The sequence below is a fragment of the Hippopotamus amphibius genome, chromosome 5 (assembly GCF_030028045.1).
Source record: "Hippopotamus amphibius kiboko isolate mHipAmp2 chromosome 5, mHipAmp2.hap2, whole genome shotgun sequence".
In the NCBI taxonomy this organism is placed as follows: domain Eukaryota; kingdom Metazoa; phylum Chordata; class Mammalia; order Artiodactyla; family Hippopotamidae; genus Hippopotamus; species Hippopotamus amphibius.
Window position 1 is genome coordinate 50,203,334 of NC_080190.1, and position 19,072 is coordinate 50,222,405.

Sequence of the window (19,072 nt, forward strand, 5' to 3'; positions counted from 1 at the left end):
GAAAGCATATCAAACAATAAACTATCACAAACTGTGATATGTGTTGAGAGGATAAAAAAGAGGTTGATAATGATAAGGCAGAGAGAAACCTGGAGGGAACACTATTTTAGACAAACCCTGAGACTTGAAGGACAGAAACAGTCATGCGAAAGCTGGGAGAAGACATTTCAGGGAACGGGAACACGCAGCTCAGAGCCTAGAGGCAGCAAGGGCAGATCTGGAGAGCAGAAGAGAGGCCCCTGCGGCTGGTGAGGCTGGAAAGTGGGCGTGCTCAGATCGTGGGGGCCTTAGGTGTCTTCGTTTTCCTGTGAAGGCTCTCACGTACATGTAAAAATAAAATTTGTATGCATTTCTCCTGTTGATCTGTCTTCTGTCAACTCAATTCTCAGGCCTACCTGGAGAAACTAAGAGGGAAGAGGAAAAGTTTTGCCTCTCCTGCGGTATCTTTTTCCGAAGAGATTCTGTGAGTACACAGCATGTTTTATACATATCCTCTTTTTCTACATAATCAGCATATTCATATAGTTACTGGTCTGTATCTAGTTTTCTCCCTTAATAGCCCATCTAGGAGATCCTTCCAAATCACTTCTTATAGAGTCTTCTCACGTTTATTAAACCATGTAGACCATTCCCTTGCATGGATATACTACAACTTATTTGATCAATCCCCTGTTGACTCGGGTTGTTTACAAATGTTTTGACATTGCAAGTGATGCTACAGTGACCATCCTTGTACACACGTCACTTTGAACACATGAGTAAATCTGCAGGTTAAATTCCTAGAAGTAGAATTGCAAGTCAAGGATGTGGACATTTTAAATTCTGATCTAGTTGCCAGATTGCCCTCCTGCAAGGTGACACTAATCTACACTCCCACAAGCACTGCTGGAGGGTGTTTATGCCTCCTATGCCAAGCTGTTGAAACTTTGTCTCTTATGCCTTTGTATGGAGGACACTTCATCTGCAAGTCCATCTGGTCAGATGTGGAGCCTGGGCACCAAGCCTGTGTACCTCCCAAACCTCTCCCCTCCCCATGACTCCCCACCTTCGCCCAAACTCTGTGGTGCCAACAGCAGGGGCTGAAGCATGTTCTAATGATCTCCTGGTGTTTTCTTTTGGGGAGAATTAAGTAACAACCAGAATAAACCAAACCACAGGAAAAATGTCTGGTGAGAGCTGGGTTAATAGCTTAAAAATTGATTCTGCTACAAAAGAATGGCATTCTAAAAACTGGAAAATGAACCCAAGTGAACTATTCCCTGCTCTTCCACTTAAATTAGCCCTGGGAGGGCGCCATCACCAAGTTTACTCATGATTAAGAGCTCTCTCATGCCACGATTCCATCCATCACTTTAAAAAGAGTGGAATTTCAGCTTCATAAATAGAACTTTTTAAGATCGGCTAGGTGATAAACTCCCGATGGATGGATAACTAAGTACATGGCCACACCTGGCTCTGTGTATGATAAGGAACACGTTGTCCAGAAACCCACAACTGCTAGAGCTGAAGTTAGAGGGGCAACAGTGGCTGGGACATCCCGTGGAAGCCCACACCAGCACACTGTCCTAAAGGCAGGCCTCAGTCTACAAAAGGGGAAGGTCAACTGGAGCTCCCTGAAGACTTTTGCCAGCATTACTAGTCTACGATTTAGTACAATGCCCTAATTTTATAGGTTGAAAAAGTGAGATTCAGAGCTGTCATGTGAGGTACTCAGTAACAGAGCTAATGTGTATATTTTCTTATACTTGTGCACAAAATCTACTGCAAAGAAAGCTTCAGCCCTGCTCACATGTGTCACACTTCCCTTTCCATACATCCGCTCCCCTAGACTTTGTTATCAATACATTCTGTTACAGTGGTGTATAGAATAAGTATTCTCTTATTTCAAAATAAATAAATAAATAAATAAAAAAGACCATGAGAAAAAGTTAGGTATCAAAAAGGAGAGAGACTAGTTCAGTTCCATTTGCATTGGCTACCTATGAACTCAGGCATCTACTTTCAGAAGGAGCATTCACTCACACTAGTAATCAAAGAAATGTATATTGAAACAATAAGGAGATACTGTTTCTATATGTCAATTTGGCCGATCCGAGATGAAATAAAACATGTGGATCTCTTGGTGGCAGCTTATATTTTCAGGTGGAGACAAGGAGCAGGGATGCCCCCTGCCTGCCTGCATGTGCCACTTCCACAAGCAAGCCTGCAAACAGCCAAGCCTCCAGCTGTTCTCTGCCAGCTCGGAGGAGACCAAATGGAAAAGGGTGGAAAATGCACCAGCATGATGCGAAAAGGATCACAAGTCCTGAAAACTGTTCCTAGCATTAGTGTGTAGCATTAGCTGCATTTACTAAGGATCTGCACATCAGTGATTGAAGCTGGAACATGTTTCTAGCCAGGGCAGCTCTGTATGTTGTAACATTCAGACTCATGGATCTCAGCATTTATTGAAAAAGTTAGGTGTATGAGAATCACCCAGGCAGCCTGTTAAAGTTCATATTCCCAAGTTACATTCCCAGTTGTTCTGATTCAGCAAGTGCAGAGGGGACCCTGGGATCTACTTTTTAATAGGCAGCCCAGATGATTCTGATTCTGAAGACTATGTAAAGACCATATTTGGAAACTGACCCATGGACACCAGCCACGCTATGAAATATGAGGTCCCATCACATGCAAGCATATTGCTATAACTAATTCATTTGCTCATACTTTCATTTAACAGATATGTATTGAATGTTTAGCGTGTGCTCCCATGCAAACACAAAGAGAGTTAAAGCACATCTTTGTGGTGATCATGGTCTAACAGGAAAGAGAGAAGAATATCAACTGTCCTGGTACAGCATGGGGTTGGGGAAAAATATAAGCACTTCGGGGGCACAGAGGAGGGAGCCTGGCCCCAACAGTGCCCAGAGAGGGGGTGGAAGTGACATCACAGAAGTGGGTCCCAAGGAGGTGACCCTAAGGCTGGGGTTAGGAGTTAAGAAGATAAAACCAGAGGAGAAACTTTCCAAGGCACAAAGTCTTGAGTGAGCTGGACAGGTTTAGAGATTTTAAGTGAGTAAAACAGCAGGTGTTGTGTGCACGCTCACACAGTCATATAGGGGTGAGGGGAGCAAGTCCAGGGAAGCATAGGGCCAGCTCAGAAGTGGCCTTGTGCGCAAAGTATGCCAAAGAGAGTCTCAGGAGGTGTTAAGTAGGGATGACACATGCAGCTCTGCATTCTAGAAAGTTTGTCGTGGAGTCTCACCCGGGGTGGGCGGGGGGGGAGTTACCATGTGCAAAGGTTAACACACTTCTTCGCTTTCTACAGATGACCTCAGCTACAAATACCTAGGAAGAGCTGGAAGCTGCTCGCTGCTGTTCAAAGCAAAATTATCTCCCTGTGAGCTGATTTCGTTTCTAACAAGGTCAAACGAATATTTTACATTTAATTTGTATGAAAAAAATAATAAATGTTTAGTTTTCCATGTAATTAAAAAGAACAGCAACAATGAAAACAACTCCTGTGTGAGTTCTGACTCTGGACTGGGTCTGGGAGCACATATTTTTAAGTGGAGACTCACTTCACTTCCATGAGCAGCTCTGTGGAGGGGGAAAGAGGGACTGTCCCTAATCACACAGTGGCTGACAGAAGCCCACAGTTAACACACATCAAATAAACCACTCCTCACATCAAATGGAGCTGTTTGCAGAGAAATGTGTTCGTGGTTCTGGGAATCATTAATCAATGACGCAAAAGTGGCACAGAATAATTACTGTCCCAGGTATCGCTGGAGGCAGTCAGAGCTCCGATGTTCTCACAAAGAAATGAGTTAAGCTGCTGCCATTCCGAGCTCCAGGTCTGCCTGCTTCCCCCAGAGGCCTCTGTGGGGACAAGCCATCCAGAAGTCCGGAAGGAGGTTTGCCCCGAAGTCTACTGGGCTGCATCTGGCAAAGACTATAAAAGCGAGTGCCTCTGAGATGGCAGGGGAGGAGGAGCCAGGGCTCGCTGAGGGGCTGCCTGCCCACTGTACGTGATGGCCACTTGAAGGCAGGTGCTCTGTGTTTTCTGGGCATGGGCATCACATACACGCTGCTCTGAGTTTGCTTTCTCTTAGAAAAAGCACAAGGCCCGAAAGGTCTTATGGAGACATCTGAATTAGGGGAATTCTCAGTTTACAGTGATGCTTGCTACAAAGTGTCTCAACACAAGCAGAAAATATTAGTCTGGGGAAATTCAGAAAATAACCACCTAGACACACACACACACACAACTGCCGTGGGCAAGTTTTCCGTGTCTTTCCTTGAAGGCAGGCATGATTCTAGGGTCAGTGCAACAACCCTCCCTTCCTTGACTTCCAGTTCCTGTCCTTGACAATAAGTATAGTGGACAAGGATTAAAGTTAAGTGGAGCTGGGGCTAAGGCATGTACAGGCAGGCAGTTTGGCACATGCCTGGTGCGCTATGCCCTGGTGGAGACGCTGTGCATGGTGAGGACCTGGAGGCCTGCCTGCCGAGGCAGCATTAACCAGACCGTTTGCAGAGGAAGCAGAGGGGAGTCTGAAGCCAACATATCCAAGGCCCAGTATGGGAAGGTTGCTGAAGGATAGGGCGGTAGAGAGTTTACATAATAGGTTGGGAGCTGGGAGATAGAGGGAAAAACCACATGAACCTGGAATAAGACAGAGCTGAGATGAAATCCAAGCAATTCCACTTAGCAGGCCCACTAGGCCCTGGTTTTGCCATCTTTAAGATGGATATGGTAAAGCCTCCCTCACAGAGTTGTGGTGAGACTAGTGAGATGTTGTATGAAAAGCACCCAAAGCAAGGGCTCCAGACGTTCAGCTATTGACACTTTTGCCAATAACAGTGATCAACAAAGAGCAGAGTGAGGCTCTCCATCCAGTATGAGCACTTGCTCTGTGCCAAGCTGCCCTCCTGGGCATGAGTTGTTGGCTTCTGCCTCCCTGGTGGTGGTGGATTTGCAAGGCAGACAGGCCCTGCTCAGTCACGCCTCATCTGCTCCCAGAACCTCCCCTCCCCCCACCCATGAACCAGGTGTCCCCAGGGTATGCCACCCCTCAGGACAGGCCCCAAGGTACATAAGAACAGACCCAGGTCACTGCTGGGGGCAGGCTGCCCACTCCCCAAGCCCCTACACTGCCCTGAGGCACCCGGGGGCTCCCCATGGACATGGATGGCCCCCTAACACAGCTGTGCTTTCCAGTTCAGCAGATCTTTCCAGAGCACAAATACTACGCTCAAGGGAAGGAAGAGACAAGGATAAATTCCAGCTGTCCCTGACTTTAAAGCTGTCACAGGCAGACTCAGAAACAGTTACAGAGCCGTGAGACAAGGAGGATGCTAGCAGTAACGTGGACAGAGTGCTGTGGGTGGTTGGAGGGTGTGAGTGTGCTAGGGACGGAGGCACCAGTACAGGCTCACCCAGGAGGGTGCCTCTGACCACAGCAGAGCAGGGAGCGGGTTGGCATGAGGCTGCGAGGATCTGACTGGTGGAGGTGTGGGCAGTGGAGGGGCCAGGTCACAAGGGCGCACTTCACAATGAGCTCTACAGTCCGGACCTGACTCAGCTCACTCTTCCAGCCCATGGATGTCCTTGAGTTCCTGGGCCTGCTTCTCTATGCTCCTCCCGGCCTCATGCTTTAAATTCAGGGGCCTCACCACACATCAATCCAGGCCCCAAACCCAGCAACTTCCCTCTTTCCCACAAAACAAAACGTTGTATTTTGCAGTGGGCATAGAATCCTACATGGGCCTCATTTCAGCAGGTCAGGTTTCTCGTGGGCTCTACTCTGATCCTCTGTCCCATCCTTCATCATCTCAGCAGGAAACAGACCAACTCAGACCTGGATTCTCCGATTTTGTCCAAGCTCAGCACTTGTCCAACCTCTGTAGTTCCTGGACTCACAGACTCCCAAGAGCATCCTGGAGACTGGCTGGAGCTGGGTTAGAACAAGGGCACTTCCTCGTTTGCACTGACAGGCCCTTTTCCACTTCTTTAGGGCCATGGCTTAGGTAACAGAGTTCATACCCCACTCCTCCTTTCTTCTTAGAGTGAGAGAACAAATCCTAAGGTACTATTAAACAAAGAGCTATGGTCACAGTGACGATAGCAGATACAAGCCACTGAGAGCTCCCCTGTGCTGGGCACAGAGTTTGAGGCAAGGACACGCATTGTAAGCAGTGCAGGTGGGACTGGGGCTAGGCTATAGCCTCTGCCCACCACATCTCCAGGGAGCGTGTCCCCACAGGGCCATGGCCACTCTCCTAGACCTGCTTCTCCAGGGAGCAGGTGTGTCTGGTGGTTTGGTTCCCCTGACCCTGCAGGAACTCAGGCTGAATCGGGAAACAATCTCTCCCACGATTTACCATGAAGTCAGAGGCAACAAGCACAACCCAACAAAATGGATCAAAACAACTTGTGCAAAGAACAAATGTCTTGATAATGTCAAAAATCACCTTGCCTTGCAGGTGCTCAGTACCCTATTCCCAGGAACTGATGCTCCTTTGGCCCCCACACCCTGAGTGGCCCCTCCGGGCAGGCAAGGGGACACCAAATAATAAGTGGAAACAGGACAGCTCCTGCCTCAGCCCCTGCTGGGTTTCACACGCTCCTGTCCCCACAGCCTGGAGTCCCTGCCACCACAACGGACCACGTGTGGCATTCTGACAGCTTCCGGATATGTAATGCAGAGACCCAGAAAGACGGAAGTTTAAGTGCAAGGCAGGGGAAAATGGGAGAACAGCCTCTTCCTGGTCCTGACCTGCCTCTCAGAGGCTGGCAAACTCAGTCACCAGTGGGCTTCTGGCTCTGGCTCCCTCAACAAGACCCCTGAGTGAAGTGTTGCTGGGTGGGTCAACCAGCAAAGATACCAAAGGCAAGTACCTGCTGTACAGGTCGGGCTGGGACTAGCTCTGGCTGTAACTACAGACTCCAGACCTTGCCCTCAGCCCAGCCTGGCTGATGCCACCTGGCTGGTCATGGCAAGCACGTGGGAGTCAGGCCGTCTGTAGAAGCTCTTCTCGGAAGGTGGGAACATGGACAGCTGAGATGTGGATACTGAGTGATACCAAACATGGCAGGCAGTATTTGGGGACAAAGATGTCCCCCAAGAGCCTTGTCCCTCATTATCCCATCAAATATTAATCTAGGTACTCCTCAAAGGGCTTGAAATTATTCCTCATTTCAGATGAAATTAAGGTTACAAATCAGTGGACTTTATTTAAAATAGAGAGATTATCCTGGATTATTTGGTGGGTCCAAATCCCATGAGACCTCAGCAGCAGAAGAGGAAGGCATAAGAGCTGGTGGGAGAGATTCAATGGAAGTGGGAGGCAGAGGGGAGATGAGGGAGAGGGAAGGTGAGGCAGAAGCGGGTCAGAGAGATCGCAGGCTGAGAAGGCTACTGCAGCTGGCCTTGAAGATGCACGAAGAGGGCCGTAAGGCCAGGGATGTGGGTGGGCTCTAGAGGCAGAGAATGACCCCCGGCTGACAGCCAGCAAAGAACAGGGACCTCAGTCCTACGGAATCACAGAACTGAATTCCGCCAACACCAGAACGAGCTTAGAAACAGAGTCATTCCTGGAGCCTCTAGAAGGAAATGCAGCCCTGCCAACACCTCAGTTTCAGCCCGGTGAGACCCTAAGCAGAGAACCAGCTGAGCCATGCTGTGCTCAGACTTTTGAGATAATAAATGTGTGTTGTTTTAAGACACCAAGTTTTTGGTAATTTGTTACCGCAACAATAGAAAATTAATATACCAAATAAAATCAAAGCATTGCCATTGCTCTCTTATCAAAAAGATAAAAAGAACCAATACCAAGACAACATATAATCCAATATTTCCTAACCCTCTCATGAAAGTAGGAAGGGATGGCTGGACTCAATAATCTGTTCTTCTTGTCAGGATTTCTCGCCATGGCACTATAGGCATTTGGGGCTGAAAAATCATTTTCTGCTCTTCTGAGCATTGTGGGATGTGAAGCGGCACCACTGGCCTCTGCCCACTAGATGCCAGTAACAACCCCTTCCCACCACTTCATGACAACTAAAAATGTCTCCAGGCATTGACAAATGTCTCCTTGAGGGGTAAAGCTGCCCCCTGCCGAGAATCACTGCTTTACATGATCCTTTAAGGGCAGAAGGCAAAGAAAAGAGTTTAGAGTAAGAAAGCATCGATCTCTTAGCTGTTTTCAATTGACTAGGCATTTACTAAATTTCTATTTACCTATATGAACACATTAATATATGATATTCAAATTATTATCAGCTGTTGGTACTCAGCAGCTGGCTATAATGAATATACACACACACATACATAAATATATATGTATATGTTACATATGTATATTTTATATCCATATTTTAAAGTTTCACACAGTAGATGTACACTACTTCCATAATCAAAATAAAATGAGCATGAATATATAAATCTTCCTTTGTCAGTGTTTACTGAGTGGCTTCTCCAGGCATGTCTGAGGTTAGGCACCTGGGGACCCCTCCATTAAGGAGCATCAGTAGAGTGAGAGAGGCAGACAGGTGAAGTGGTAACAGTCTGTGTGCCAGGAGCAAGGGTAGGCAGAGATGCCCCTTGCTCTGGGCCCATAAATTCAGGAACATGCTGTCGTTTTTGCTCATTGATTTTTTAATGGTGAATGGAGATATCACCTCCCATGTGAGTTCTTTCATGTCTGATAATCTTTAAAGAATAATTATGATGGGCTGTATTACCTTTTCATGATCAAGAAGCTCTTGTAAAATGACTTGTCTTTCCCGACACAGTTCTAAGAAATCTTCAGAGTGCAGGCTTTCATGTAAGGCGGGGAAGAAGGTCAGCTGGGTGCAGTCCACTGCTTCGTCTCTCTCGCTCTCAGCTTCCTTTGGTGTCAGCTCATCTGCAGCAGCGAAAAGGGACACGTGGTTTGGGCATGAGCCACCTGGACTCACGAGGGATGGTGCACAGCCTGGGCTTGAGCCCCAGAGAGGAACTGCAAGGTTTCAGGGCAGCTGTGAACAGTGTGAATCCCAGAGTGTCCCTCACTGTTTCTGAAAGTGGACACACCCCTCTGACCCTGCCATGTGGTGAACACACCTGCACGTTGATTCACTCCAAAAGATGTACCTGGGCCTGGCTGCTCTGCAGCTCTCCAGTGACCATGCGGGGACATTTCAAATTCACCTCCATTAATCAGTAAAACAATTTCCTAGAGGGTCACCCAAGATTTGCTTGTTCTGAACTTCACTTTGTTCACTCTTTTTTTTTTTTTTGCCACACTGTGCGCAGCACGCATGTGGGGATGCCGGGATCTTAGTTTCCCAACCAGGAATCTAACCCATGCCCCCTGCAGTGGAAGCGCGGAGTCTTAACCTCTGGACCACTAGGAAGTCCCCTATTTACTCTTTTGAAAGACTGGGGGATTTTTCCAAATTATGGAAATACTATCTTCTTATTGTAAAAAAAACTTGGAAAACCCATGAAATTGTGAGAAATTAAAAATTATGAGAAATGAAACAAATATCACCCATGAACTCATAGAGAGTGCTAATGACAACTGCTCCCACTGAGAGAACACTTTTTCTGTGCTGGATACTCTGATGACATTTCTCATCTAGTCCTACTTAGGTTGTAGATTCCATTCCATCCTCACTTTACAAACGAGGAAATTGATAGAGGCTAATTATTTTGCTCAAGGTCACATGGCTACTAAGAACTAGGGGCAGTATCTGAACCAACTCCCTTTGAGTCCAGAGGCTGATCTCTTCATCTCGGCTGCTTGTCCTCAGTGGCCACAATTTGGTTTACTTCTGACATCTTTTCTGTACACATATGTACATGTACACACATACATAATTTCTGACATGGTAAGAATTATATTGAATTTATGGTTTCTCTTTTCTAACATTTTTGTTCAAGGTTACACTATGAGCACTTTCCCATTTCATTAAAAGTTCTTAGAAAGCAACCTAAGTGGCTGTAATAATCTACTGTGTGACTCTTCCATAATCACCCAACTCACCTCCTATATTTTTAGAGATACAACTAGTTTCTATTTCTAAACTATCAAAACCCACTGTGCTGCAATCATTTGTGTGCACATCTAGACTCATTTCCGAAGGATGAGTTCCTGGGTATGTACATTTGGGAGCCAGCTAAATACATACCTATGTGGAGCTCTGGATTTTGCTCCTCTACCCTGTCCTGGGTGTCTGCCTGCCTGGAGCAGCACACGGCCTCAAGGTCAGGGTGCTACTGGCCATTCTCTCTGTGCCAAGATGCTCATCTCTTTGATCTCCTCTGAGATCCAGACCTGGAAACCTCATATCTGGATGAATGTGAGTGCCTGCTGCTCACAGCAATATCTATTAAAGGCTTTCCCCCAGGCAGAGAAAACACTGTGTAGATATGGGTACCCGGGAAGGCAGGGTGAAGAATCACAGCCCTTTCTTCTCCTCTGACTGAGCTCCCTACTGGGAGTTGGGGGTCCATGCTGGAAACATGGAGGAGGCCTGAGATCACAGGTGACCAGAGGCCCTGCATATAGGGGACAAGGGGACTTAGCAGCCATGGCCATGGTCCACATAAAAAGTGCTTTCTATCACTGTACCCTCTGCAGCCACCCATTTTGAGAGGGGGAGCAGATGGATTCTCCTTCTGATCTTAGGGTTATGGGGGTTGGGGTGGAAAGAAGAGAAGTCAAAATATGGGTGTTACACTGTCACCCAAGTTCCAGGTGGGACCCCCAAATCAACCTGGGATCAGAGCTCAAGATCCTCACTTCTGGGCTCTGTTACTGCAGACTGGCAAGATAGCAAGCTCCACGCAAAATCTGGTGCTAAGGCACTAAATGAGACAAGTCTGATCAGCCCTAGGAAGTTGTCACTTGGTTAAGGATATGACATTAGCAGCAGCCTAGGATACAGTGAAACTCACAGACAGTGAGTGTTTGAAGCAAAAGACAGAGTCTTTGGTAGAAACACAAAATCTGAAATATAGTATATGTGTCCGTGTGTGTGTTTAGTATGTATTTGATGTGTTTAGGCCACAATGATCTCTGAAAATGAACTAGATTTTCATCACATAAACTCAACCAAATGCCTCCATGAAAATTACACAGAGTAAGCATAAATACCAACAATGATTCAAAGTACTTTTTTAAATTGGAGACATAATAATGACCATTATATCTGTCATCTTCATAATCAGGGAATTCAGTGTAAGTATTAAATATCTATTCCATCCACTTTTGCTCTAAAACATTTTCCTATTTTTCTCCTAGGTGTTTTGGGTCACATACTGAACATGTATTAATATTTAGGGAGGCACCTTTAAGGTTTCCCTCATATAGCAAATTGACAAGATAGTTTCCCTGAAAAAAATTCTTCTTGTTGCAACCTAAATACAAAATCCTTCCCCTAATGGAATGTTCAGGTCTGGAATGGGTCCTTCTTCATTCTGGAGAGCACAGGGATAAAAGGCCTTGCACTCCCTACTCTAGACTTTCAGAATTTTCTTCCTACAATATATTAACTTTGTATCTTTAAGGAGATGTTAAATAAAACCAAGAATTGGTTTAACTATTAAATAAAAAATTAGTTAAATTGAATACCTTGGTTTTCAGCATTTAATTGAGAAATATCATCATTTCTGTCCTGGCTCTCCTGAAATAAAACCAAAGAAAAGAGACATTAAATCCTGGGTACTCATGTGCCCCACCCCCCATTCTACAGATTTACAAACACACACACACACACACACACATACACACATGCATATGACTCCTTCAGGTCACTCATATACTCAAGACTCGGATGCAAGGGGAGCAAAACACCAAATCCTAAAGGACCACAATAAAATGCAAGTATTAATGTTCCTGAGTCAAAGGGGAAAAAACCCACAATCTCCCATTAAGTTGGATTTACAGTATTTACCAAAGATGATGCCAAAGCTGTCTGTGGTATGGGCCACCCTGTAGAGGGGACCAGGGACTGTGTCTGGGACTAGGCAACCCAGGATACCAGAGACCAGGTTTCATAGCCAGCTTTTCACCTTGACATCAGCACCATGGGCAGGCTTATTTTTCCTGCCTCCATTTCCTAAGAAATGTATTGAGGTAAAAATACTATATACCACCAGATGTTTATAGACAACGCATTAAAAATTAAAATTTCTACTTAATAAATTAAATATAACTTTTTCATTAGGTTTTATAAAGGATTTAATGTGGGTAAAAGATTCTGAGGTTACAGACTAGAGAATAAATCCAATGTTGTAACTCAGGATGAATGCAGAAGGAAATGTCTTGTGTTCCAGCGTTTGGAAAGGTTGCTTTTTAGAACATCTTAAACCAGGATTGTCCAATGAGGACATAAAATGCTATTAACAGATCTTCTATATCCACTACCAGTCCAAGGATGGTTCCTCATCACTTAAAAGGCAAAAATGTAAGTTTGATAGAGAGTCCAAGCTTTATCATACCAAACTCCCAGGGACAGTCCAGATTCCGTTACCTGGGAATCCAATCCAGCTTCAGTGTCATTTGGACTAAGCAGGTCACTGGCTCGAGCTTGCAGAAATAGCTGACTTCAAGATATTTCCATTGTAAGACTTGATACGGGATTTGCTTTCACAGTAATGCCCACAGCTGGGCTGGTTATGACTGCTCTATGACACCTAACTCGTCCAAGGAGACAGTGTCCATCATGTGGCTCTTTCCAAACGCTGGCATCCAGATCATTTTAACGGACTTTTATGGATATCAGCGTGGTACTGGGTTGGTGGTGTAGATATGAACAACTCACTCACTCATTTTTCCATTCACTTAGGCTGTAGTTACAGCATCCCTTCTATGTTCCTGGGGAGTTAGTGATTCTCTTCTTCCATTAAACAGCATCAAGAATACATTACAGCACTCCTACAGTTAACTGCAAACATTATCTCTCCTACCTGTCCAGGCCAAAGCACTCTTGATGGAAACAACATCTGATGGAAAAGCTAAGGAGACACCTCCCCGCACATTTCCTGTCTGGAAGCATTCTGTCTCGTTGCATCTAATTCTTACCTTGAGCCCTTCTCGACTCAGGGCCTCCAGTGGGGACAAGCGTCTGATACGTTTCCTCATGCGAGCCGGTCCTTCTCTCCAGTCCAGTTCCCACTGGGAGCAGGGTGTGGCTTCTGCCATCTGATGCCACAAGCCCAGCTCCCCAAAAAGCTGCTCCTGGATCCTGGCCCAGGCATTGGCTGCCCTGATTTTGCCACATCTGCGCATCTGGGAAACAGAAGTAGAACAACCCCTCTGGACACATCTCCTCACCAGCTTGGCCCCATACCTCTGGGGTGCACAGACCAAGCTCCTGTAACTGCCTGAGGAAAATCACCCCTATAGGCAGCCCCAAGCACCTTCAGGGTGTGTAGTGTACTCCCTGTAGCCAGGAACAGGCCAGGAGAAGAAATCCGTTTGTTAGCTTTGAGAGCATTTAATTCAGGTTCAAGGAGGAAAAAACCCTCTGCCTTTTGGCCCACAGAGCCTTGTGACTACTGGGTGCTGTGCAGAAAACAACAGGTCCCAAAGGTCCCCATGCTATTCATCAGAGGATTGGAGAGTTATTTGAGACAATGGATATAGAACCTCACCATAGCCCCTACCCTCCAAAATGATGCTGAAAGCACTCCTTCCAGTGCCTGGACTGGAAGTGTGGTGAGAATGTTCACAGAAGCTACAACATTTGATGTTAATGAAAATAATCCCACCTATTAGCTATGAAATCCTCACGGTCCGCATACATAGCACTTGACCATCATACCTTCTGCTAGAGTATAACAAAATACACTGACACCCCTAAACTGCTTTCGTATGCCACATCATCTGTCAAGGAAACATTTCAACTCAGTTTGGACAGCAGAATCAACTTTGTCTGCAGGGTGAACTTTTGTAACTATTTGAGAATTTGATAGTATGTGCCCACATTTTAATTTTAATTTTTCAGAAAACTGAAAGGTGAAAGTATTAATGACAAGATTCAGACCTCATAAACGTCACATAAAGAGAAAAAAAACTCATTGTCATGTATTAGACTGAGCCCCTCACCTGCTCTAACTCATTTCCTCTACACAATGACACCGTAAGTTAGTCTTGGAACTTGTAAGTCCTTTCTATTATCCTCATGAAGGAACCAAGTCTAGGAGAGGAGAAGTAACTTCCCCAAGGACCAACAGGTGACCAAGCTAAGACTGAAACCCAGCCTGTTTGATTCCAGAGCCTTCACTTCAGCCTGTGTGCTTGCATCCTTTCCTAGGGCCATGATATCATTTTACAAAGTCATGGTTTCTGCTGGTATTACTTCAAAGACTGATAAACTTATATCTAGACCATTTTGAATGGGAAAATCATTCTCAGAACTTGAAAATTCTCACAAAAATATGACAGATTGTATAGTTCTAAGCACATGGTCTTTGGTGTCAGATGAACCTGGGCTATCACGATGTTTCTGCTTTTCACTAGCAGTTTAATCTGAAGGAGACTTGGCGTCCTCATCAGTCAAATTCAGTTAGTAATATTACCACAATAATAAAACCATGGGTTTATGTAAGGATCAAATGAGACAATATTTCAAATGGTACCCAACTTAAGCAGTTAGTATTATTATTGAGAATAAAGCAAATTCTATTTCAAAACAAGATTACTTTCTTTCTCCACAGTTCTTAAATTCATATCCAAAATAGTTATAGCATTTTACAAGTACTCCAATTGTTTAATAAAAAAAACTCCAGAAAAATAATGACTATGCAAAGCCTTTTACAGGGATTTGGTTATATAAAATGAACACATGTTTGGGGAAAATATTTCCGCTCCTTGGAGACTGTCACTGTGTTTGTAGTTCCATATTGAGCTTCATAGAGGATGAACAATCCCAAGCTATTGGGTTGTTCATCCAGGGTTTCAAATTAGTCTTTTAAGAGCATCCCTTCCACCCTAAGACTCCACCCACGCAACCTGGAGGGTCACGGCTGCCTGAGTCTTCATCACGGGGCAAATGTGCTGTCTGCATATCTGCAGCCAGACAGATGTGGGTAGGTGATAAGATCCCTCCTTCATCCCTCAGAGATGAGTCATCATTTAGAGCATGATAGAAGGCTATATATTGTCCCAGGACAGAGGATGAGAGATGACTAAATAAGCAAAAGTCCTGAGTTCCTGCACCTGCAAGGTGTTCTGTAATGCCCGTGTTTCTGTACAAGGTAAGGTCCTCTTTCAGTTCAAACCTCAAGTGGGCCAAATGCCACATCAAACACAGAGGCAGGGATGCTGGTATATTAGAGGCAGCTATGATTCTCGGCTGAACAGAAACCTTGGGCTTCTAAAGTCACTGAGACTTTCCTCTTGGCAATCAGCCCTCCTGTCCTTTAGTATCAGGGCTAGGATGTGGCTGACCTCAGCCCTGGCTTCAGTGGGTAATGAATGCTTGTAGGATGGACCAGTAAGCATCATTCTCTGGGACTGGAACTGGTGGTCCCTAGAGACTATACAGAGCAGACTGCAGAGAAGGGGATGTTCAAGGCTACCCACCCTTGCCCTGGGAAACCTTATGTGCATTAGGAAAAGGCAGCTGATGTATCTGCACCTGAAGCAGATACAGCCCACAGGGAGACCACTCAGCAATGAGACAGTCCCTTTGTGCAATTTAGATGATTTCCCATCCTTTATATGAGCCTTGCCTGGTTCCAGGATGTACAGCCTGGGGAGCAGAGTGTAAGTTCACTCCAGCCTCATATGCTTTCTCCTCCATGTGCCCTTGTGCCTCCAACATATTAGTAGTCTCATACATTTGTGTGTGTATGTTTGTGTGAACGTGTGTGTGTGTGTGTGTGTATGTGTGTGTGTGAGAAAGAGAAAGAAAGAAAAGAGAGAGATGGAGAAAGGAGGCAGATTCCTTAGAGCAGAGTTTGAATACCTGGATCCAGCTCTTCTTGAAGCCTGATCTTCTCCTGGATTTTTCAGTAACACAAACATTTCACGTGTTGCCTAAGCCAGTCTGGGCTGAGTTTCTGATACTTACATCTGAAAGAGCTGTGACCAAAACTTAATGGATGTATAAAGGCTGAGCAAGAAATAGAAACAGTCTGTTGGCCCCTAGAGATCCCAAAAGAGAGGAGACAAAGCAGTGCCCCTCGCACACTTAAAAAAAAAAGAAAGGCCATTTCTTGGGTGGACGGCTTCTTGCAAAGAGCTTTAACCAGTAAAAACTGTAATTAAAAAAAAAAAGCATAGACGGAATGAGGCATGTCTGTAAGGTATCATGAGGCCTCAGTATAAGACCAGACAGTCTGGGTATATCACAGAGCAGAGCCAGAGCAGCCAGATCAGAGAAGAGAACAAATGTAACTGGAAATGGCAAAGGGGCACCTGGGCAGGGCCAGAGCAGAGGTACCTGTTTTTGCCAGTACTTCTGGAGTGATGAGAAATTTGGGAGATTGAATACCAGAATTGCAGGATTTGCTGGTGATGGGATGATGAGGTACAGTGATACTTGGGTTAGCTTCCAGGGCCCTGGCTGATGCTATCTTGTCATGCCATGAGTGCCTGCATCTCCAGTGACCTCTCAGGTTGTAGGTAAAATGCCCAGTTGGAGAAGTCCAATGCTACCTGCTACTGAGAGCCAGGTGGGCGGGGCCCCTGAATCTCATTATCTCCACCCTCTTGGGAGGACCTTACCGAGTATACTTAGGAGAAGCTGTCCTTGAAGAACATGGTGTATTTCACAAGCCTGATTTCTTGCCAGATCTTGGACTTGACTGCTCTGGAAGTGGAGTGGGGCCTGCCTTAGGAAAGTGCACTGCCCCTTAAAAGAAGGAGGGGTGAATGTTCCAGACCCCATTATCTCTGGCAGACAGTGATAATACCTGCATTCTTTTAAACATTGAAACAATCTGTCTTAAATATTTAAACAGTTGGAAAGTATCCTTGTGAATTAGCCCCAAAATGCTGATCTTCTAAAAAATACTTCAATCAACAGTAAAACTCTGTACCACTTTCTCCACCACTCCCTGAGCCCCAGGCAGGCCTGCTGCTGAGGATGAGCCAGACTGACGTTCCAGGAGGCTGGACCCTTGCCTTCTGGGATCAGGGCCTCTGCCGAGGTTCTGTCCTTACCCACAAACTTTCAGTCTTTCAAATTTCAGCAGAAATCCATCAAGTACCACAGAGCACATCTCTCCTAGCCATGACCAAATCTTCTAGGTTTTTCCAACCACAGGAAGAGAAATGGTCACACCCTTGACTAGATATTGATTTGAAAGTTTAGATAAACATCCTCTGTCTTGAAAGGGAACAAGTGTGATGAGGATATCTCTAAATAAAAGGATGCAATCCTAAATGATTCATCTTACTTTCCCCCCAATGGCCACTGAACTTATTAGCCATATTGCTAGTCCTGAATGAAGTGGGTGATCAAGTAGTGAGGTCCTGACAGGCGAGGGCCTGTCCAAGGGGCACAGGAAACATGCAAACATAAGCCAGCAGTACACCTGCCCCTGAAGCACCTCTCCCTCCCCTGCATGTCTGATGAACTGCCCACCTCCTTACGCAGGAGCGCCCGGGAGGCTGTGTTGCGAGTCTCTGTGTTTCTGGCATGCACACTGCACATCTCACAACCCCTACTCCTGGGGGCCTGTTGTGGGCTCCCAAACAGGCATACATGAAGGGAACTGCGTCAGGTTACTTGGCTTAAGTTGATCAGAGCCTATTTTGTTTCCCTTGAACTTGGGAACTACTGTTTCACCGTTCCTTGGCCCCCTGCCTTACTCAGGCACACCCACTGGTTCCTTATATCCCACAGCTCCTCTCTTTGTAGTAGAACATCCTAGTATTGGCCTCATCACCCTGACTGTGGTTATTTCTTTACTCTTGGTCCCTCTACTGAGGGTTAAGAACTGTCAACCAGAGGAGTTTCATTACCATCTCCGTTTGGCACAGAGAAATTGTGAAGTAAAAATATAATTTGTGAAGTTTTAATTCTATTGTTGTGTTCTATTACTAGCAATCACTAGAGAAAATTTTTGTTAACAATAACACCAGCTAAAAATGAACTTTTTCGCCATTCATTAGCCACATGTGGGACATCTATTACCTGCCAGCCACTGTCTAGGTGTTCTATACTCGCTCTTTAATTTTTAAAGGTAGGCAGTATTATCCATCTTAAAGAATGGGACCCTGACGCTCAGCCTAGGCTCAGTTCTAGGAAGGGGCAGACCTGAGATTCAAATGGAGATCTCCCTGGCATGACAGCCAGTGCTCTTTACCTTGACTGTACAGAAATCACTCCTAGAGAGAAGTTTTCAAAATCTAAACCCACCCTCATCAGTGGCAACGCATTGCCCTTAGGAGAACTTGCGAAAACCCTAAAGAGGCAGCAAGCCCTGTCTGCTCTGGCCTGGCCTCTTCTTCATTCACCTTTGTCTCTTCCCAGCTCAGGTCATCTCATCACTTCTTCTTCCAGTTAACTGATGACATCCAGTGCTTTCCTGACTCAGAAGCTTCATACATTCCCTCCCCTTAGTCAAAACCACTCCCTTAAAATGCTTTAGCCCATTTTCCTCCTTCTTCAGATTTGAACTTAAAGATCATTTCCTTAGTGAGGGCCTCTGATCTGCCCAAATTAAAGTTGTCACCTTGTTATAATCTCCCATTGTTCCTGTATTTTCTCTGTCTATTGCTCATTCCCAGTTATAATGATCTATTTATTTGTGTACTTATTTAATGTATATCTCTCCTTTGGAGTGAAGCTATCTGAGCATGAGGTCCATGTCTGCTGTGTTTATAATCACACCCCTAACTCCTAGCACAGGGTCTGAGGCACACTGGGCTCTTGATGCCTATGTACTAATGGATGCATTGCTAAATAAGTGGATAGACACACTGCATGTCTCCTCAGCTGCTGACAGTGTGGGTCTAAACCCCATGGCACAGGTCATGAAGGTAGGACAGACTCGTGGATGACCAATTACTGTCTTAGCCAATTTAGAATTTAAACCAAAGGCTCTCAAGATTCTTTTTTTCAGGTTCAAGGTAGATTCTG

At 45.4% G+C, this 19,072-nt stretch overlaps 1 protein-coding gene across 1 annotated transcript in view; it reads right to left on the reverse strand.

The window, feature by feature from the left end:
- The window catches only part of WDFY4 (WDFY family member 4), a 255,486-nt gene that overhangs the window by 79,738 nt on the left and 156,676 nt on the right, over window positions 1-19,072 (reverse strand). The window contains exons 40-42 of the mRNA XM_057734870.1: window positions 13,060-13,266; window positions 11,608-11,659; window positions 8,732-8,895 (exon numbers count right to left, since the gene is read on the reverse strand). Coding sequence (XP_057590853.1) covers window positions 8,732-8,895; window positions 11,608-11,659; window positions 13,060-13,266 — 423 coding nt within the window. The remainder of the gene's footprint in view (window positions 1-8,731; window positions 8,896-11,607; window positions 11,660-13,059; window positions 13,267-19,072) is intronic.